The sequence below is a fragment of the Rhinolophus hipposideros genome (assembly GCF_964194185.1).
Source record: "Rhinolophus hipposideros genome assembly, chromosome: 3".
Classification (NCBI taxonomy): Eukaryota; Metazoa; Chordata; class Mammalia; order Chiroptera; family Rhinolophidae; genus Rhinolophus; species Rhinolophus hipposideros.
This window is the reverse complement of record NC_138049.1, coordinates 76,670,240-76,693,644: the sequence shown is the minus strand read 5'-3', so window position 1 is coordinate 76,693,644 and position 23,405 is coordinate 76,670,240. Positions and strand designations below refer to the sequence as shown.

Sequence of the window (23,405 nt, the reverse complement as noted above, 5' to 3'; positions counted from 1 at the left end):
TCCGAACCATCATGAAAAATAATGGCTCCCTTTTAAAAGATCAAGGTGTATTGTAAAACATTACTATTCTAAATGTTACTTGTCAAGAGGTTAAAAACTCAACCGACATCATTTACCTACTTGCATTCTCTCTTAAAAAAAGAAAATTACTCAATACAAATATGCTTCCAAAGCAAAAATTATAAAATAAATTTTACCGTAAAATGGGTAAAACTTAGTAAGCTTTATCCCATGAATAAAACATTTTAAAGAATAATCCAGCATACTTAGAGTTTTCTTCCAGGTTCTCTTCCTTTGAAGATACCTAATATCAGTTAGCTATTGACCTTACCCATGTCCGGGGATTGGTTAGAAGTTAAATTGTGCCTGGATATTAACATCATGATAACACTGTTCAAATTCTGTAACTTCAGAAAATGAAGTAATAGAAAATGTCCTTCCTAATTGTATGAAACGATATCTCTCCATTTAATAGAAAATATGTTCACATCACTAGTTATGATTCCAGCCCAGAGCTATTAAAGCAATTATGCACTCCTACTTCTTTCTAGCCTTTGATCAAAATAAGGTATTTATTGCCTAATGTAGGAGTTGCCAAAAGTACATTGCTTGATAAATGTATCTCTACAGAAGCTTCAAGTATGCATACCAAGCCAACATTTCTATACTTTATTCCTTTGTGCTATGCTCTATTTTAACACCTTATTTTTTTCCTTCTTTAGGCTGATGCAGTTTCATTTGAAGAAATAAAGAAGTATATTAATCAAGAGGTTCTCAGGATTTTTGAGGGTGAGATTTGCTTAATAAAAACATCTGAATCTTTCACCAATTCCCATCCACTGTGGAGGGTCCCTTGAGCAGCATTCTCAAAAGAGGGTTGTGCAACAACCACCTTAGAAGGCAACCCACTTTATGACGGGGCAGCTCTACATGATAGAAAATTCTTTCTTATGCTAAATTAAAGTTGCCTCCCTGTCACTTCCTCTCATCATTCCTGGTCTGTTAAAGGCCGGGTCTTCCTCTGTTCATGTGACAGCTCTTCGAATATTTTTCTCTATCTCCTTAGTTTTCTCTTCTATGGAGTAAGTGTATGCAACTCTTCCACCATCATTACCCTTGAGAAATATTTAAATTTTAAAATGACCTTCATTCATCCAGGAGTATTTTGACCAGGGAAGAGTACAGTGTCTTTTTATCTACACTAGGATCAGCAAACTATGGCCCACCAGTCAAATCCACCTGCCACCTGTTTTTGTATGGCCCACAAGGGTTTCACTTTTTTTCTTTTTTTTTTTTTTTTTGGAGGGTGTGGAGTATTTTTTTTTAATCAAAAGAATATTTCATGACATGTGAAAATGATCTGAAATTCAAATTTGTGTCCATACAGAGAGTTTTTATTGGAGAAGAGTCACCCTCATTCCTTTATGTATTTTCTCAGGCTGCTTTCACTCCAGGGCAGCAGAATCCAGTAGTATTGACAAAGACTGTATAGCTTGCAAAACCTTAAATATTTGCTATCTGACCCTTTTTAGACAATTTTCTGACTCCTGATACAGACACTTCAATAATGCAGCCTAAGATAGTTTTTTTTTAAGTGGGATCCACATCACACTGTTGATTCATTTTAAGTTTTTAATAAACTAACAACTCTGAATTTCCTTTATACAAACTTTTAAAAATTAGTTTTCTCTCATTATGCACTGTTTTCATATTTAAAATCTGAATGTGTTATTTTATATTTCTCCTTATTAACTTTCAAGTGATTCATGTTCATACATTGTTCCAACCTAAAGATATCTATTGGAATGTTGTCTCGTAGGGCAGTTTGGCTAACCCTCATAACCATGTCATCTCTAAATTTTATAATTGTTGATAGAAACGCTGAGTAAAAAGGAGTGAAGAGTCAAGGATTAGGCCTTTCTAAATGCCATTGCATTCCCCCTGCCCTTTTGTAAATCAGGTGTTAATTTTTTGTTTTAATGAACTCTGAATCCATATAGTTGTCCTAAAATCCACTATTTCTTTATCTTTTCACAAGAATATCACATGATTGTGTCAAATGATTTGCTGAGAACTTCATAAAATGGGAGTTATTCTTCTTTAGAACACAAATCCACATTGACTCTCATGGTTCCTGCTTCTTTTGCAAAGTATCCTTCCTTTGCCAAGCTAAAAATTCATCATTGAATTTGCAAGGAATGAGATTACAAAATGCCCCAAGTTCATCTTTAGTCTTTGTACTGCAAACATGGAGTTAACTACTCTCTAAGAAGCTCTGATTATTTTAAATAGTAATTAGTATTAGACACCAAAATCTCAGTACTTGAGTGCTTATTATCTTATTTTACCTGAACACAGGAAATACAACAGAGTAACATAGGGACTTTTAGTTACTTCAGTGACAAAATAGAAAAACAGAAAAGTTTCCCTAAGAGGTCATGAATACATGTTATTGATCTCAATTTAATGTGATTTCTATCAAGAATCTTTCCAGTGCTCTGACATGATAGTTTATTGATACAACTGTCCACTCTTTTGTTTTTAAACTACCAGTTTTCTCTTTGTAATTTTAATGTTACCCCTAAATTTTTAAATCTCCTTTACTTAATTTTTTTGACCCTTAAACCAAGCATCATGGAATAGGCTCCAAACTTTGCAATTGAAACATTATCCCTCAACAAGCATTTCTTGATCACTGTCTAACAGAGAAAAAGACATAAAAGCTCTCCAGAGGAACACTGAGGACTGTAGAGGCAAAGGCAGGACTCAATGCAACATGAAAATGCAAGTGCTCTTGTTCAAAATGTATGAAGAATTATAAGACGACAACAGCAGAACGTCATACCGAGCATAGGGCCCTTCTGAGGAGGGGGCCTCGAGGGACAGCACAGGTAGCATGTCTGTGAAACCAGCTGCAGCACATCTGGGGTCTCAGACAGCACCACATCTTTAGTAAAAAAAAAAAAAGGGAAATGCCAGCAAATATAGGTTTTTGGATTGCAATCTAAAATTCTCCTTTAATTCCTAATTTCCATGGGCTCTCATATCAATTACCTTTTGTTTCAAGCAGCTTTCATGTTGAACTTCAACTTGTTAAAAAAAAACTTGAGATAAAAATATATACTAAACAGTTCAGCAGTTAATTAGTCGAACCTTTTAAAGTCTGGTTAAGAATGTCAGGAGGTATAACCAAGCACGATCAGAAAAATATTTCTGTTGAAATATGGGAGGTGTTCGTTTTCAAGTCCTGTGGACCCGGGAGGAAGGCATCCTGCCCCTGGTGGCCTTCCCTGTGCATTCAGCAGAAGAGGCACAACTACTTCCACTTGGGGAGGCTCCCGTGCTGCCCACTGCCCAGCTGTCCTGTGGTTACTCCCAGGAAAAGATTTCAACCCCCTGAGAAGGGAGGTGGGGGGGACTGGACCATTTCCATCTGACGAAGCTCACCTGGCTTGCCCTGCCTTGGAAGCTCCTCCCCTAAGTCTTCCAGTTCCCCCTCTGCATTCCTGTCCCTCCTTCCTCTGGGTGTCTTTCCTCCCTGCTGGAAGCTGAGGGGTGCAGAGTCTTCGCCAGGTCTCCCATAGCTTCACCCCATCTCTCTTACCATCTCCCTCAGCCTCTTCCAGCCTGGCTGGCTCCAAGGGAACGGTCAGGGGTCCCTCAGAAGTCCACAGGCCTTGGCCTCAAGACAATATTCTGAAGTGGCCCATAAAAATATTCTTTCCTAAGACTTCTAGACTCTTAGGACTGCAAATGTGACTCCCCCTTTCCTTTTATCTCCGTTGGCACCGGTCCCACAAAACTCTCTTCTCCCAAATAGAATTGTACCTGAAACCCAGAATTTAGTTATTTAGCCCTTTTGTTCATTGGTCTCAAGATTATTCCAATTCAATTCATTTAATTTTCCATGTAGAAGTCACTTTTTCCAAGGCTTCTGAACACCATTTACTAAAAAAAGAAGAAAAAACTCCATTTTCACAAATCATGGAGCTCCAGGCCACAATTATATTTTTAAGAAAGCTTTTTCTATAAAAGCAAAGATTAATTTTCGCATGTTAAAATAGTTACAGTTAAATGCTACAGTTAAGTAGCATCCATCTGCTTCTTTTTCTGAGCAATTTCACAAGAGATCTGGGTCAATTGCAGCTAATGCTTATCTCTGCTCCACTCACCCTTGCACATCTACAAGCTCAAGTGCAATTCTCTGCTCAGCAAGTTGTGGACGGTCAGGGGGCTCCCAGAAGTCCTCAGGAGATCCTACTCCCCCATTTTATCATCCCAGGTGTCCACACTAAGCCCTCTAGTGAAAATTAGGCCAGGACCCAAAACTCGGGCTCTCCACATGGAGCTTTCCAACTCGCTTTGAGAATTTCCAGGTGAAAATGGAAATGCCCACTGCTGTAATGCCCCCACAGATCTCCGCTATTCCCCAGCTCTCCTTCCACTTCCAGATGCCCCATCTCAAACCTAGCCATGATGGAAGAATGTGTTTTTCCACCAACCCCAAGTCTGGGTGTTTGGTCAATCATGGTGCACAAACATACACCCAATTGTAAGTTAGATTGAGTTCCTGATTTTATTGGCTAACAGGTCAAATCCTTTTGTAAGCAAGGTGGCTACAGCGAGCCAGGACAGATGTTGTGTGTCTCAGCTTAGCTTCTTTTCATTTTATGAGGGCTTTGCAGCTGCCAGTGATGGTGCCCACACAAATTAGGGACTTGACAGATCTGAGAAACTTAATTCTTTCTACGACATCACCACGTTATACTTGGAGATTTACATCACCATGCAAGATGAATGTACCATCCTGTGGAGGAATATGGACACATATCTGGCTCTCTTGCTTCTTGAAACAAAGTTGGAACCAATAAAGCCACATCCACAACTGGGAGAAAAGGAAGCTTAGGGCTAAGTGTACCTGAACAATATTTCTGCCTCTGGACTTCCAGTATTCAGAAAGCCCCTTTACACCTATGTTGTCTCCACTTTTCATAAATAAATATATATATATATATATATATATATATATATATATATATATATATATACATATATATATATTTCATACACACACACACACACATGAATATGTATTCTCCTGTTCTCTTGTTTCAAGGTTTCAATTTCCTCCTGCATCTCTATAACTAAGATATCCATCTATATATGTGTTTGTGTATACATATATGTTTATATACACAATAGCTGATAGATACACATAATTGGAGCTATAAACATGGATAGCTTCTAAAAATGTTTTTCATAGCATTATTTCTATTTCCTCCAATTTGCTTATTTCTGTTTCTTTGTTTGAGTCTATCATTCTGCTTCTAGAATTCCCTCAGGATTTTCTTGGTTGTCAGCTCATACCTAAGAGGTTCTAACAAATCGATTGAACGTTGTGAGTGAATGCTGGGGCTTGCCAACCATGAGCTTCACTTTAGAACAATCTAGCTGGGCTTTTTAGTTGAGGGACTCTCAATTTCAGTGGCTTTAAGTCTTTCCTCTTATTCTGATCAGATTCCCCAAAGGAAACACTTCCATTTCCTTCTGGCTGCCAGCATTTGGGGAGCAAAGTTGGAGAACAGGGCTGAGGCTTCAGCAGTGGTCATGTAAATGCTTATTTATTTTCCGTGTTTTCAGAAAAGAAGCCAAGTCTCAAAGAAGTCTGTGGTTCCCAGTGCAGAGCCAGTCTTTTTATCCTTTTCAGATAATAAACCTTCAGTCTTCTGCTAGGTTTGGAGAGAGACAACTACCCAGCTGTAAAGACCAAACACAGGGATTTCTAAGAGTACTTCTTAATCAGGCTTTCAACCAATTCTCCTTATTTTAGTTCCCCTCCTTTACCCCACTTCCAAATGTAACTTGCACTGCCAGTTCCTGAACTTTTGAAGGATTTTGTGCTTTAAAACAGGTTGTTTCTCAGCTTATAGTATAAAGATTTTTTAAAGATTTTTGTTAAAAATATAGCTAGCATACAATATTATATGAGTTTCAGGGGTACACAATTCAACATTTGTATACCTAAGGAAGTGATCATCATGATAAGTCCAGCAACCATCTGACACTGTACCACACTATCACAGTATTATTGACTATATCCCCTATGCTGTACATTACATCCCCATGACTTATTTGTTTTATACCTGGAAATTTGGACCTCTTATTCCCCTTCATCTTCCCCCCTCCATTTTAATTTTTCAGTTACAGTTGATATTCAATATTATTCTATATTCTACAAGGCCTGCTGCCACCTGCTGGCTCCAGTAAGGTTCAGCTGCTGATAAAGCCTGGTGTGGTATGCAAGTTAGGTGAGACAGGGTTTCAGTGAGTCAGCAGTGTGGAGCAATGGAGCTCACCAGGCCAATCTGAATCAGCTCAACACAAGAAGATGGTGGCCACCTGCTGGCTGTATGGGAGAAGTGCCCCACACAGGGAAAATGAGGACTGCCCCACTGGTCCTCACCCTGATGTTACACAATTCAGTCTCTCACCATGTCTCCGACACCCCCAGAGTCACTGTCCCTCTGCTGTAGCCCAGAGTGAGTGCCAGTGTCAGCCCTTTGAAAGTATATCTGCATTTCCCATAGCCTTCCATCCCAACCAAATGGTCAAATCCCCAGTTTTCCACAACCAGAAGTTGTGGGGGTTCCTCTTCCCAGCACCAATACCCTGGGCTGGGGAGCCTGGTGTGGGGAACTGAGATTCCCTCACTCCTTTATGGAGAACCCTTGTGGCTGAGATATTTTTCCCAATTTTCAATTGCCACATGGAGGTGTGAGGCCAGCCTGTTTCGCATCTCCCTCCTTCCCCACCTTCTACCAGTCTTGACATGGCTTCTTCTTTATATCCTTAGTTATAAAACTTCTGTTCAGCTAGACTTCAGGTGGTTCTCCAGGTTGATTATTCTATAAGTTAGTTGTAATTTTGATGTGTTTATGGGATGAGGCAAGCACAGCATTTATATACTCCACCATCTTGGCTCTCCCATAGCTAAAGATTTGGTTTTCATGAATCTGGTAAGTCATTTGTCATGCAGCCATCTGGCTCTCACCTTCCAAAATTTTATGTTGTCTTCTTTCATAGCCTCTCTATTCATGTAGTTTTATGACTTTTAAGTATCTGACTATTGCTTTGCAGGGATTCAAGTCAGAGTTAAAGCAGATGCATGTCTTCAATCCACCATCTTAACCCACAGTAACATTCAAAGTAACAAGCTTACAAAAGTGGCAAATGATTGGGCTACAGTTAAATGTAGCAGTAACAACCTTTGGGTCATGATGAACCACAAAATGAATATGAATTCATCAATTGATGCTGTTGAGTTAACAGTTAAAATGAAATTAGAAAATAATTATTAGAATATGAAAGGAAATTATTCTTCTGATATTTTATCCCCTTAGGAGAGAACTGTATTTGATTTTGGTTTCCACATTTCAGAGATGGATGGGAAAAAGCCCTGGAATAGGGGAACCAAAAGGTGACTTACAAAACAGAGTACCAAGCCTACAAGTAAAAGTTATCTAACCTAAAGGCTAAGAGCAAACAATATTTTCAAGTCCATAACTGATTTCCCAAGGGAAATACTCATTAACTACTCTCTGTTTCCATGACGGGGTAACGAAAGAAAATAAATTGAAGCTGTACCAAGAAAATGGGCAATTAAACATTTAAATGAGAATTAGGAGAAAAAGAGTAATTTCTCTCTTTGAAAATATTTATTATGCAAAGTCTATCTGTGAAATAGAAGGTAAACATGGGCCAGATGACGTCTGAATATCCCTTCCTTCTCTGTATAATGTAATTTATCACATTAATATTAATGCCTGCATTATATTAAGGAACCCATTCTTCAAAGAAGGCAACCCATTGGTCTGATCGGTTAGAGTGACTGTTGTGGGTTTGGGCTGGCAGATGAGATATGTGAGTTTGGTTTATGCAAGCTCCTATGTAAAATCTTCAATTTCCTGCTTCATTGAAAAGCATAGCCCAGAACAGTCTGATTGACAAAAGATGCCTAAAAACAGAGGAAAAGCAATAAAAAATAGAGGTCTTTACAATTTATTTAGAAGCTCAGAAACATATTATTTTAAATTATAGAATATTAGAGTAGGATTCAGACGAAGTAATTACCTTAGTCCTAAATGACTATTTCTGAGCATATCTTAAAGCTGAACAATTTACAGCTAGAAGTAATTATTCAGAATAATTTTCTGTTTTACTAAAAATATTTTTAAATATCCAAAGCAAATTACTTGTAAATTTAATCCTCTTTAATCCATTAAAGAGGAAAAATTAGTATTAGGAATGTTTGTGTTTAGATATTAAAGGTAGTCAAAGAGCTATATCTCAAATTAAGAAAAATTATACTGAAATATATACATATTCTAAGTTCAATACAAGTAATATGCAAAGTTTTGAACTATAACCATTGAATTTCATATTTCTTATGAAATACCCAATTTATAATTTAATATAGTAAAGATATAACTGTATGCATTGTGATAATTTGCAAAACTGTAACTATATATTAATTACAAATTTGTTTTATCTATTGTTACTGGGAAAAAAATGTATTAACATCAACCAAAGATGTCTCAGGTGGATAGTCAGGTAGTAAAAAGTTTTACTGAAAGGCTAGTGATTTAATATCATTCTTAGGGATTATTCTTCAGATCCTCATTGGTCTCCCATCATTACTGTCAATCTGCACCCAGAGATTCTGGTCCTGTGGGTGTTGTAATATTTTCATTCTGCTTGCTTTGTAATATGAGAATGTGAGGGTGGGGTGATTACTCTTTTGATAATTTTGCTAATATTCCAAATATGTTGGAGCTTTTCCTCAATAATTCTATTTGAAAAAATGTTTTATTTTACTTTCTTAGTGTATGGAACTACATTTATAATTTTTTTTATTGAAAACCCATTGAAAAATAGGTTTTACTCAGGGGTCATTTGCTCTTTATCAAAATTTGTACAAAACATGTATTTGTTTAAGTGAAATGTGCCTTTACAGTTTTACTAAATGAACTAATGTGAGTGAAAAGACTCGAGAAAATTGAAATAATATTTTGCAAGGTTTGTATGATTTGGCCTCTGTTTATTCTGACAGCTATAGTTTCTAGAATGTTTCTGTCATTTTCGTCCTTATTTGCAAATTAATACTAATTTAATCAGTAAACATATTCTGGAAGATTTGTCTGCACCAAACCTATGCTGAATTTTTCACATTAAAGATTAGTTTCTTATTATATATTCATTGTATCCTTGACAAACTGTTTGTAAGTTAGTTTTACCAATAAAATCATTTGAATATGCTTTTTGAAGAAAACATGTGAAGAGAAAAAAGAAACAATGTAGCTAATTTTTTGTTGTTGTGTTTATGGCATGGATGTGCCTTCCTCCAGTTTTCTATTTTAAATCTAGTGGTATATATATATATATATTAGATATATATATATATATATATATATATATATATATATATTAGATTTGTTAAATATGAGATATACAAAATAGACAAACCAAGTTTAAATAAAGAACCCAATTGCATTTATAATGGACTTTAGATGAATTGACATTAATGATTTTACCAAAATAATTTCATAACATAGTAAAATACTGAATATGCTTGAGGTGATATTTAACTGACCAATGGCCTATGTCAGATTAGTGACCAAGAATTTTATAATAATAAGTATAATCCTGGAGTGATTATTTTTAAAAGTAATTCTGAGAAGGAATGTCTTATATTGTATAACAGATTTCTAGTCATAGAAAGAACTCATCAGCATTTAATCTTATAGTGTATGGGGCTTATAAAAACATGCATAATAGCTTTTTTCGAAATGATAATCTCTTTCAGGCTCTCTCCATGATTCCTGAACAAGAGCACTTAACGCAAAAAGTATAAAATGCCCAATACAGGGCCCTGCTTACTGAAAATATTTAATTTAGTTAATAATATGTTTTGTTTAGAAATTTATTTTACAGTGAAAATTCTTATTTATATTTTCATATTTACATATTTTGAACTTTTCTCATTATCCAGAGCTTTTCAATTTCATGAGTTATTAATATAACAATGTTCTACAGTGTATGCTCACTTTTGTCCAAAAGCACTGCTGACATATTAATAAGTCTCTAAATATTAATAGTTGCTTGTCACCTGTGCCACCTACAAAGATACTCTCATGGCCTAATGATAGAGCTCACTTTGAAGAAAGTACCTTTAAAGAGTCCTCCCATCCCTCCCTGGATTCTTTCTTTAGGACTCAGATGAGCAACATTAGGCTCCAGGAAGTTTGGTGGATCAACAAAGGGCAAATGACAATGACATTGTCCTTGAGAAGACAGCATTGCCTAGTGAGGAAGTATTCAATTCATGAAGATCACATGAGTCAAAAACAGTCAAAAGATTTTGATTTTTTTTTTTTTTTACATTTTTAAGTATTCTAGATAATTTGTCAAATTCTCTTAACTTGTATGTTCTCAGTTTTAGTGTTTTCTTCAGGTTCACAGAAATGTACGGACATTTTTTTGTTGTTTTCACTCTATCTACAGTTGGAATTCAGTGAGAGAGTGCTTGTCTGCACCAATACTGTTTTTTTTTCCCCCTTTGGCCAAATTAAACATACTTCCTACTAAACCTTGGCTAACTAATGGGACTGACTAACTAGAAATCAAACCAGAAAATAAATGAATCATATTGAGGGTGTATAATAAGATATTTTCTTTAAAAAGCAAAAATTAGTTGTTGACAAAGTACAGTATTTGCCCAGTATAGAAATTAAACAGTGATATCATGGTGAATATAAAGCCAATGACTATCTTCTCAATAAATAAACCTCTCTATTAATAATGCAGTTTTGTTCAAGGATATAAAGTGTCATACACCATGTGAGTTATCTATTGCTGCATAAGAAAATACCTCAAATCTTTAGTGGCTTAAAAAAAACAACCTTTATTATCTCACACTTTCTGTTTATCCACTTCCAAGTTTATTCACATGGCTGTTTGAGGGGGCTTCAGTGCCTCTCCCTGTGGGTCTTTCCACGGACTTCCTGAGTGACCTCACTACACAGCAGCTGGCTTCCCCAGGATGAGCAATCTAAGAGAGAGAGCAGTCAAGAAGCCACAGAGCCTTTTCTGACTTAGTGTCCCTAGTTGCACACTGTGGATTCTGCTTTTTCTCTATTCATTAGAAATTAAAAGTAAATTCCAGCCCACAGTCAAGAATGGGGGAATTAGGCTCCTCATAATTCTATTTGGAAGGGAATGTCAAAGAATTTGTGGACATATTTTTCAATCACCACACATACATTCACAACATTGTTGGAGGTGGCTTAAATATATTATTAAAACTAATTTTGAATATGAACCTAAATTCTCCATAAGTCACTACCAGAGGTTAGATTCTAGGTTATTGTTCTATCCGCTAGAATGGCTGCATCTCTGAAGCACTGAGTGTCTCAGATCTTCTGATCAGCACAGCTCGTCTAGATCTATATTCCAACACTTTGTGCAATCCATTTTATTTGACCAGTCAAAAACACTTTCTCCGCAATCAGATCAGTTCGTAAATTAGATGTGCTTAAATTAAAAACCAAATACTTCTTTTGTTGAATTTCGTGTAAAAAGCATTTGAAAATTTTTGACATAAAAAGTATTTGCATAACATGGTATATTATTTTCCCTTCCATAAATGAAGAAAGGATGGCTGTGTTTCTATCCCAGCTCAAGCTACCAGCAGCAATGTTGGCTGCTCAAGCTCATGGGAGGCCCGGTCCACCAGGCAAAGATGGGTTACCTGGGCCACCAGGAGACCCTGGACCTCAAGGTAAGTCTTCAAATATAGTATTTGTTTATCAGTTCCTTAACACTCAGTATTTATAACATGCTAATCACAGTTAAGGAGATATATATATATATATATATATATATATATATATATATATATGATACCTTGATAAATATATATATGATACCTTGTTAATATTTGACATTCTAGGAGAAAATTATTGCTCCTTCAAATTTAAAACTGATAATTATCTGCTGATCTAGATGTATTTTAATAATAATATTTGTTATAATAACAGTAAAAATATGTGCTATATATCATTATCTGGGCATCTCAGAGTTGCCCATGCCATCCTATCATTGTAAGTAGTCAAGAATCATCTTAGTATCTTAAAGAAACTGGCGAAAAAGTTTTAAGAGACGCTACTATAAATAGTGATTTGGAACCAAAATATATTTTTGAGAAAGTGGAGAATCCTTCTCCTCATAGAGCTTGTGGACGGCAACTTTTGAATTTTAAAGGAGAACCGACTCTGGGTGGTGAACACACAAGGCAATATATAGATGATGTACTACAGAATGGTACACTTGATACCTATGTAACTTTACTAATCATTGTCACCCCAATAAACTTTAATTTAAAAAAAGAATTTCTCATAGGGTTTCTAAAACCTTTAAAGCAGGACTTTACTTAAATTGGCAAAAAAAAAAAAAAAAGGACAGCTTTACGAGACAAGATCTTGGATGTAGCTTGACTGAATCTGGTAAGGCCATTTTCTAGAAATAGGTTAGCAATCAGCAAAGTGGCCAAATAGACTCTGGTTTAGAAGATTCACAACTCTGACAAGGAAATATTAAAGGCAGTCAGTACATACCATGAAAGATGAGACCAGAGAAACTACTTTTCCCGTGCTACCACAGAGGAGCCGAAGGGCCCTCCTTGAAATAATCAGAAACTTGTACAAAGGAAAAAAGAGAAAGTTAACACCAAAATTACATAGGAATACAGTCCAAAATACTACATGTGCAGGGAATTGTTTTTCCTTCACTAGTTCATTTTCCTTCCTACTGCTTCTCTGTAACATAGAGCCTTGTTTTCTGTAGGAAGTGCCCCAAAATGATTGATGGATTCTCCTTCATCTGAAAGAACTACAACTGTCTCCAATTACAGGGTCTGTCATGGTCTTACAATCCATAGTAACGAGGCTCCTGGTTTAGTTAGCGACGTGTAAAACAAGAACAGTAAACTCACTCTAGTTTACCTAAGCAGTATATCCTACCTTTCCCTTATTTCATAGAGAGATTTGGCACATAGTTGGAAGAAAAAGTATAGACTCCAGTGTAACCTTCTGTGTGTACACTGTTGTGTAGTGGTTGGTTAATTATTATCTTTCGCTAGTTGGGTCTGTTCTGAAGTCAGTTTATGAGACTCGAACGAAGAGCTTGAAAGCCCATCTGAAGATGTGTAATACCTCCAACAACGTGAAGGATAAGGACTGTTAACACCCGTAGGATAAAAACCGTGGGTAGATGTTTCAAACAGTGGCAGTCTAAGAGGATAAGAACCATGGAAAGTCAAGATGTCAAGGAGTACCTTCTGGAACTGGAGTCACCTGTCCACACAGACGTCTGTCTCCAGGCTCCCTGTGTAGGGAAGGTCCATCTGGAAAGCTTTCAGTCAGAAGCAATGCTAAGTTGACAGTGTCAGTAAAGCTTTTGGAAACAAGACTTCAATTCACCACTTGATTCACCTTCCATTTTGTGAAGGATTTCCATAAATTTTATCTGCAATTCTACCCAGGAGATCTTATAGGCTACTTCTTGGAGGTAGGGTAGAGGGAGACTTTGGATGCCATTCTTGAATTTGAAAGATTTCCCCAAAATGATTTTCAAGTTTTTAAAACCCAAGTTTAGTAAACTTGACAAAACTTTTGTCTCACCAGAGGGTTTCTGACAAGACCTATCTTGACTCTAATTCAGTTAGCTGGCTCCTCTGGTTTCCATGATATCTCCTTTCCAGTATTTGCTAAATGCCAAAAATGCACCAGAAAAATAAAACTTGTAAAATATGGGATTCATTTTTTAAGCAATATTTACCTGTTGTCAAGCTGTACTGATAATCCTCTCTAAAGCCACAGAGAAATTTGACTAAAAGGTAATACAACGGGCTGTAGTTTGATGTTTGATTCCTCTGCAGGAGTTCCCAAGGAATTGAAAGGTTTTTCTCTAGTAGATAAATAGATGGGAATTGCTCAGAAAATGAAGTTATGCATGTAACCTCAAAGCTTTGCTCTATTTAAAAGTTTTCTTGAAAAGGAAAGGAAAAATGTATCTAAAACTGTTACCCTAGTGACCATGCAAAGCTCAGATGCTGTCAGCTGAGTGAGTCCTTTTCATCACTGAGTTTGAGAGAACGTTGAAGTGGAAAATGCAGCCCAGAAAGGGAAAGAAGATGTGGACTCAGAGCAGCAGTGTGTTCTGCCCACTCCCGAGTTCTGTTTGATGGTGGCTCTTCTGAAATTTCTAAAAGAGATATTTTTTTCAGTGTTTTTCAGGAAACAAATCCATTTTCATTTGCTATAAAGAGGCTTGGTTTGAAATGCGCTCTATAGAATGAGTCTTGAAGTATCTTACTATCTTTAGGGAAGGACAAAAAATTGAAGGGGTCTCATAAGTTTCTTGCACTTATTCTCAGAAGCAGGAGACATGTAGAGTGCAAGGAAAGAGTTGATGTGAGACTATTAGAAGCATGTGATCCAAGTTTTAAAAAGGGAGTACTGTTCCTACAGAAATTCTGATAATGAAAACTGGTAGACCCTCTTTCAGGGTCCTGACCCTGCAGTAGGAATCAAGACTGTTAAGACTGGAGTTGAGTCACCTCATTTGCATTTTTTCTAAATTTTCCAACGGGTGATTGTTGGCATCTTTTTAAAATTCAAAAGCATTTCCAGACAGTGTTATGTTTTAACCATCCCATGGGTTTTGATTATTGCTTTCCCTCTGTGCACTGAGAAGAGAACTTTTCTTGGTGTGAATTCCCATCTCAGGTCTGCAGTGTAGGGCCGATTGCTGCCGGGGGTGAGCAAGAATGTGTCACTTTAGGATCAAGGAAGCCTCAAAAAGCATGATCCAGCTGAGTTCTCACATATAAACAAGAGAAGCAAACTTTCCTAATGTTGAGTTTTATGCAAAAGAATTTTACTTAAACTTTTTCCAAACACAGTTGGTTCTCCACTTCTGGGAAACCCCTGAAAAACACATGCCACACTTGAAAGCTCTGTCCACACTGAGTGGATGTGGAGTTAGGAGAAAACAGATCCAGCTATCCCATGTGCCCTCCATCAGTTTTGATAGGAAACTATTGGACATGGGTGTTCTTATATTTGAACTTTTAAAGTTTAGCTGTTATTGGTTTATAATGAAGGAAACCTGTTATTTGTAAGCTCGTGGCCCATAAGGTAGTTCACATGACTGACATAGATTTGACCTTTCGAATTTGTTAGCAGTCGGGGACGGAGGAAGTGGGAGGCATGTGTGTGTCAAAATGACTGAAGGGCAATGTGGTCGACAGGGAGGCGAGACCAGGAAGGCCAAACAACACGTATGGCTCACGGCAGGCCCACATATCAAGAGTGGTCCTTCCAAAATGCCAGGAACACTCCTTGATTGGCCTCATTTGTCCAGCATGCATGTAGATGCACGGATTTACAACTTTGGAAGTAAATCCCTGGAGTTGAAATGGAAATCTGTGCAGCGGAAATAAATAAACTCTACCACATGAAAGCAAGCATTAAATTTGCACAATGACTAGTACCTCTAGGTGTTTCAATTAGGACGCTGCTGTTGTTTGATTTCTCTTCTCCTACATAAGCTGTGGTGATAGCAAACTGTCATCTTGCATATTTATAAGCCATGAAAATGCATGCCCCTTTGCAGATAGACCAGCCTTTTAGTCTTTTCCAAATTTCAAATGAGGCCTACCCTAACTGGGTGAAAAGCTTAATTCTAAAAAGTAGGAAAGCTGTTATCGACTTTATTAGCATTCCTATCTGAAGTTTTGTTGTGAAGCAATTATAAAATAAGACCCTATAGCTTTATGGCAGCCTTCATAAGGAATGAGTTTGTCACCTTTTTAGGAAATTTAAGAGTGGAAAACTGTTGTGTGCTTGTGCAATTCAGCAATGTTATTTATTAATAGTATGTTGTTATTAACCTAATAAGCTGAGAGATCTGTAGAAATAAATTATTACAGTCAACAGAAGTATTAATGTTACCCCATTAGACAAATATACAAATTATTGTTTCTCGTTTTGTGATACTGTATGCACTTAAGTACATGGGAATAATGTACTTTTTTTATAATATTAAAATTTGAAAACTGAATTTAAAGATGTGGATTTTAAATGAGCTATTTTTCATTTGGAATTGTATTACAGTCTTATTAACCCTCTTGTTAACTGAAAGTTCATATATCTTTAGTTTATTTCTTCCTCATTTTTTAGGCTAAGATCTTAAGCACTTACTAGGATAGGGTGAGGGTCAACTTTACAATCTTTCCGTAACAGTAAAACCTAGGTTGGGCTATCAGATATACCTCAGATAGTAAATGTTACTTTACAGCAGAAATGTTTAAATAATGAATTTGAAAGGATGCTTTCAAAATGACCCTAAGTACAAATATCTTTACTTATTGCTTACATATGTTAAATGAAAGTCATTTATATAAAAGAAGTCTTGGTAATATTTTAAAGTTGAATATGTATTAACTTAGGGTGTTGTGCCACATGTTCAAGCCACTGTTCTCTCTAGGATCTAGGACTGAATTGAGTATCTGTAACATGGTTTTCGATCATAAATATGTGAAGATTTACCACTGAATATATTTCCAATATGCACCTCAAAATATATCGTGAATGTATACCCTTTTCCCACTATTTTCACATTTATAGTAGGACACACCTCCAAAGCCAAGAAATAATGGTGTGGTGATTACAGTACTAATGTTATTTGGATAATAACGTATACACTGTATGGTCAAGTCAAGACTGAGAATGGTAACCCCCAAACAGATGTCTAATTCTCAACAATAATGAGAAATAATTTCTCTTACATACTCTTCACAGAGAACATTAAAATTCTTCCTCCTATCATGTTTAACTGTAATTACACATCTTTATAAAATGGCACAACTAAGTTAGGACCTGTTGTTTCCTACCGAGATACTCTCCTCCTTATTAGCCTTGTTGTGTGTCTGCATGACTGCTCTGTTCATTTGGGACTAGGAGCCATCTTTAAGCTGTTTAAGTATGAAAAAGTTGAAACTTAAAACTACTTATGATCACTGTGAAACTCTTATAGCCACAGAACCTTTTCTTCAAACAAAGTCTTACATGGATGCCAGTATATAAAACACAGATCAAAATTGTTTTATGCCTTATAAAAGGTGGGATAAGGACTCCCAGAGGCACAAATTACTCTGCACATTTCTATCTCAGGTGACAGCAAGCATTTTCAAGAATAGGAATGATTTTTATCTTAAAATGTACAGAGATCTTAGACCTAATTTGTTTTGGTTAAAGCACCTTAAATTGATTGAGTTTAGAAAGATCCCTCAGTCTCCTCTTGCTTTTTAGAATTGTTGAAGCTCCTCATCCTTTGGAGTTATAACCTGCCATGTTAAAAAGTAGGGGTGCTGTTTTAACTACTTAGAAAAGATATAATGTTATGAACAGTAATTTGAACAAAGACTTGATTTTGTCCTCTCCTGACTCCTGAGATAGGTGGACTCACATATCTTCACACTCTTACTGTCATTTATTAAAATAATGATTTTTTGTACCTTTCATTCCCTTTACTTCTTGGACTAAGGTCCAGCTTCTTGTTGTCATATTATCCTGTCCTTGTAGTAAGCAGAACTCTTTCAGTATACTTATATTTAGCCTGTACCTACTCTCCAGTCAGAATTCCTATTGAAGAGGGCTCACACACCTTGTCACACTTATTTAAAAGAAAGTATGAATGATTCATTTGACTTCTTTAGGTATCATGTTCAGTGCCAAAAATCTCACTATCAAGAGTTTGACTAGTTGGAACGTTTTATAGTAGTTGCATATTTCTAAGATCCTCATTGCCTATTGCATCTAATCTGTTTGATATGTAAGTTTCATAAATGGTTAATGCAAAACAGATAGCTATTATACCATTTATGTCAAGTGAAAGAGTTACATAAATATTCTAGACTAAAACATGATTCTTATATGTGCTGTTTTGCCATAGAACACTCTTACTTTTCTGTGTCTCTCTTTTTATATATCTCTCTCTTAGGCTACCGGGGACAGAAGGGAGAAAGAGGGGAACCTGGAATTGGCCTTCCAGGGAGTCCGGGTCTTCCTGGGACTTCAGGTAATAGTAATATGTATCTTCACAACACAAGCACATTTCTAAACACAAGGACCATGGCTTCTCTCCTGTGGCCCTTCTGTGTTACTACAGGAGAAGGTGAATAATCCATGTTCACTGGACTGAGGGGAACAGAGCCATATCTGATGAGCCTTCTGATGGGGTCTTTTATTTCATTAGCTCCAGGTTTCCCAGGCTCACCAGGTACCCCAGGTCCCCAGGGTCCTCCAGGACCGAGTGGAAGATGTAACCCGGAAGATTGCCTCTATCCTGTATCTCATGCCCATCAGCGGACAGGTGGGAAATAAACACACCTGCGGAAGACTTGATTTTGGGTGATAGCTCCTTGCTGCTGGAGCTATCTGGATACTGTCAAACCCTCATGATATATGAGGCTATTTCTTGTTTTTTGTTTTTTGGGGTTTTTTTTTCTTGTATAGGCAGACATTAAAAGCAACAATTTGAATCCAATTCCTATAGTAATTGCGATCTCAGCATTTTTAGACTTTTCTCCAAATTCATTCCATATGTTTTGCTTTACCGTTACTGATTTTTCTTCAGGGTTTTCTATGAAATACATAAGCAAATCTTATCATTAGTTCTTCTTCAAGAGAAAATTACACCTTCTGATTTCATAGACTGATGGTGATGTATATTTTGTAGTCTCATCAATATATATTTGGCCTTTGATTTCTGAATTGTCAAATTTCAGGCTTACCCTGAACTTTTCTTGGTGTTTAAATTTACGGTCATTGCTAAAAATTTCATTAACATTTTTGATAGAATGCATTGCTCCTGCTAAATGTTTTTTGACTACTTTTTATAGCTTAAAAATTCTTATACCATCCTACATCCATCCTATTTATGCATAGAAATAGATAGGCAATAAGAGTTTCACTTTATAACTTATATTTTGAAAAAATAAATAAATAAAAGGAGGCTATTTTATCAGGGAGTCCAAAAACACACCATCGCTTACTACTGAAATAATTTTGTTAATTCTGTATAATGAGCTCAAGTCAAAACAATCACCACCAGCATGAATATAGACTGCATGAAAAGAGAGGAACGAAGTCCAATTGTATACGAGTCCCAGAAGAAAAGCCTAACACTGTGGTTCCTTCACTGAGTTTCTCGTTTGGGAAACAGAAAGCTGTTTTCCCTAAGAAGTGTATGGTGGTGAAGGTACCAAGCTGTCAATGGTACTTTTGAAGCTTAAATGGTCTAGCAAGGTCTTTGGGCTCCTGTATCTATTATCCTCTGACCTCATCCCTCTCAGACTTTAAGACAAAAACCAGCCATTGTAACAAAGGATGGGAATTGTACTGACTGGAAAACAAAAAAACCTTCCCTTGAAGATGAATGTGTGGCTTTGGCAGATGCATATGGATAAAGTGAAGCCCAGAAGCTCTTATGGAGAACCTCCAGAAGCTGCAGCAAGAGGTACAGGGCAACAAAGAAAGCCATGAGACCGAATATGCAACTAACATTCAGACCAAACAGTTAACACTCACTTCAGGGGATACGGCAGGCGCTGCAAAAGCCCATGTCCTCTGACAGGCAATGAAAATACAGTGATCACCAAGCAAATCACCACATGGTGTTTTTATTGCCTAATTGTACATTATTTTGAGACACTGTGGGTTGGAAACAACTGATTTTCTGGAACATTGGGCATGAGGATGTTGCTGAAATCTAAGTAGTCGGCCCCATAGATGATGGGAGCATGCCACCTACAGCGCTTCTGTCACAGAAATCAAGAGGTCACACTTCTTCAAAGAACAGTGCAAATTCCAATTTGGCTAAAGCAGGTTAGGATGATTCCTTTTATCTGTTAATTGAAAAACGAGTTTAGAAAGGCAAGCCCACTGAATTTGGAGAAAGCTGTGAACAGAATTATATTGGTAGCTTGCCTAATTTAAGACAGGCTTTGTTCAAATGCACCCATGACTTGAACTGGTTTTCATTATAGATGAATAAACTGCTGGTCAGGTACTATCTACATGGCTGTGCATACATACCACCTTTGGTTATTTCACATTGAATTGTGCTATATATTTCAATTCCAAGTTTATTTATTTTCCAAGGTTATTTTATTTATTTGAAGTGTTTTTAACTTTAAATTGATTTTTTTTCTTTTGTTTTCTGTGCAATACCTACAATGGTGCTGTGTTTTAAACTTACACAATTGAAATATACATATGCATTTTTAGTAAAATGATACTTTATTCCCCCAAAAAATGTACAGAGACCTAAATCTGGTGCTATGTGTATATCTTGAATTTTTAATTTGTTAAACTTTAATGTGTCAAATTTTCTGAAAGCTTACAACTCACCTGCCACTCATTAATTTATTTGAATTTGTCATAAAGCTAAACATTTTGTTTTCAAAGATTATTTTTCATATTAATAGGTTGTGTATCCTTATGCCTCTTTGCTAATCCAGAAGTATTTGTGTTAGCATTTTAATGTTTTCATGAACTTTTTTGCTGATGGTGATTAATGTATTTTTTCTTTATTTTTGTTGAGTCGATCCTTTCATATATATCAAAAGACTTAATTCATTTTCTTGTTTTACAACTTATGTTCATTTTAAGTCCACAGAATATGTCATGCAGCCATTCTTACAAATTGCATATTTAGGAACTTTTCTTTTCTCTAAATTCCATTAATGCTGGACTAGTTTACTCCTGTTTCAAGAATTTGGATTTATTCAGGTGATTTAAGTGGGGGGGGGGGGAGGGTGCGGAATATAATGTTATATGATATGTATTACAAAATAGGGCTGTCACAGTGATTCACGCTCGTTTTTTTTAATAACTGACGCATATGACTAAATCTACCTTCTGCATAACTACAGAAATGGGGCTGTGTCCCATGGGACAAGCCTCTCTCACCCTACTGCATTATCTACCTTCCAACACTTGTTCCTGTCTCATCTCTGTACCCATGAAATGCAACACAGAGCAAAAAGAAAGACTGGGTCCAGCTAATATAAACATTAAGTAAAGTGGAGATTTGGCATTTGCCTAGTTTTTTTAATAAAAAGATAGTGGATCATTAAGGCCCCAAAGTAGGGTAGGAAATTTGTCCCTAAATAACTTGGTAGTTGCCAATTCTCTTGTATCATTTTATTTCATTCCAAAGCATTTGTTTACTTTCACGTAGATGTCAGTAATGTCCAATAGCAGGGAAGAAGAATTACCAAATTTCCTGAATTATCTCTTGTTTGGACACCCAGACAACGTAAGTGTTTAAATATGAAATAATTATAGGCCATGATGACAATTAATCATTAAAACTGTGTTTGCCCTATGTAAGTATGTTTAGATTCCAGTCAAACATTTTATACCAAGATCAGTTAACACTTTCAAATAGAAACGTTTCTGTGCAAAGAATAAGGTAGGACTTCCACTAATATTTATGGGCTTTGGAATCTAAAGAAAACAGGAAGAATCGCTCATGAGTTTTTTCATTGTTCTTTCCTACTGAAGATGGTAACCCCTTTTTCCTAAGCATAACATAAACACAGCCAATCTTAACCTTTGCAATTTTTCACCTGTGATCAATATAACTTCATGACTTTAATCCCATAGGTTTATTTCTATATTTTCATGATGTTGTTGAAACTTTAAAATTTTAGTCACTTATGTTATATAGCTTAATTATCACATGATATATTGTCTGTAAAAGTTGTCATTTAATGTTTGGATTATAAAATCATTTTTTATGAATATGTTTTGGGAGTTAAATAAGATTTCGCTTTTCTTGTGATATACCTCTTTTGTCCACAAGATGGTGTTTAAAACAATTTGAATCGGAAGAACTGAACAGACTTACAGAAATACCAGGGTAGAAAAAGTTTAGTGGACAACAACTAAATCAGATCTTTGCCTTTGCACTTATTATTTTTTTACTTTTGTAAATAGTTTCTTGTTAATTTATGTTTTCTTAATTTATATATATATTTTTTTCATTTTAAGTATCTGTTAAAATGGCACAATAACCTTTGATTCATTGGCTCTTTCAATTTTATTTCTTCAGTGGATTTACATACCTAGTTAACTTGCAAATTTATTATTTATAACTTTAGTTTGTTTGTACATAGCCCTCATATTTTAGTGATTAACATGAAAACACCTAAGTAATCATCCTGCCTTTTGGACAGAATAGATACTCTCTTTTGACAGAGAAGTAAAAAGCATTTAGCTTAATACAAGAAGTTGACCACTTATAAAGTTATATAGTGTCTAACTCTTCATATTGTTCAAGATACTTAAGATTTTACAATTAGATTTGTATTATTTTTATATTTTTCTAGAACTGTATCACTATTTACAAAAGTAAGACAAAGAGGATTATTTTTCAAAATACCATTTTAATTTTCCTAACATTGGTATTAATATGCTGAGACTCAGAATTTCTAGGTTAAGTTATATGCTTAAATTTTTTCAATGAATTTTCATAATAGTTTTACAGATCTGTTCATTGCTGTTGTTCTTAAATTATTTTTCACATTTGTTCACGTCCACCTTCTTAAGACACTATTGTCGTTGTTTCTTACTGTTGTTTTTTCTCTACTTTTAATAATTTCCCCCATTTTAATAATTTCCTCTCAGAGATTATATACAATTCTAAGAGGATAAGATGCAGAAAAAAAATGAATTTGTATCTTTTATGCTTAGATATTTCAAAGTAACTTAGCATTGTACTGTATTCATTTATTAGTTGGCCAGTAAAGGTAGCATTAATTACATTAAATTTGTTTAATTATTAGGAGTCCCAGAAAACAAGACAAATGGATGTCTTCAGTTTTATTGTGTGGTGTAGCTGGAGCTACAACCCAAACCCTTTTCTCAACAAAATCATGCCAGAGTAACTGGTCAGTTTAAGTTGAATAAAGAACCAGGTGAAGACAGAGAAAACTCATTCAGACAAACAGACCCAGAACAGCAAAAATTTACCTCAAAGATAAAGAAGGTTTATAAAACCAAAGCCAGTCTAAGAAAATCTAAATGAAAAAAAGATCCAATAATGAATGATATATGGTACAACTTGAGTTAGCTACTTGCTTCATGAATTTGTGAATACTGCTAGTAAAGCAGGAAATTTCACTAAACTTGGGGGTTAGGTCAATGAGATTTAAGTTTATCAGAAGGGTGTGTGTGGCTTGACCATAATAAGCATATGAGTGGAAAGATGATAATTAC

The 23,405-nt window shown here is 35.8% G+C and overlaps 1 protein-coding gene across 2 annotated transcripts in view; it reads left to right on the top strand.

Annotated features, from left to right (window-relative positions):
* COL19A1 (collagen type XIX alpha 1 chain) overlaps positions 1-20,867 on the top strand; it is a 313,696-nt gene extending 292,829 nt beyond the window's left edge. For both annotated transcript variants that reach the window (XM_081044396.1, XM_081044397.1), the window contains exons 48-51: positions 723-789; positions 11,708-11,836; positions 18,121-18,198; positions 18,376-20,867. In XM_081044396.1, coding sequence (XP_080900522.1) covers positions 723-789; positions 11,708-11,836; positions 18,121-18,198; positions 18,376-18,503 — 402 coding nt within the window. In that variant the 3' untranslated portion in view covers positions 18,504-20,867. The remainder of the gene's footprint in view (positions 1-722; positions 790-11,707; positions 11,837-18,120; positions 18,199-18,375) is intronic.
* The last annotated feature ends 2,538 nt before the right edge of the window (positions 20,868-23,405 follow it).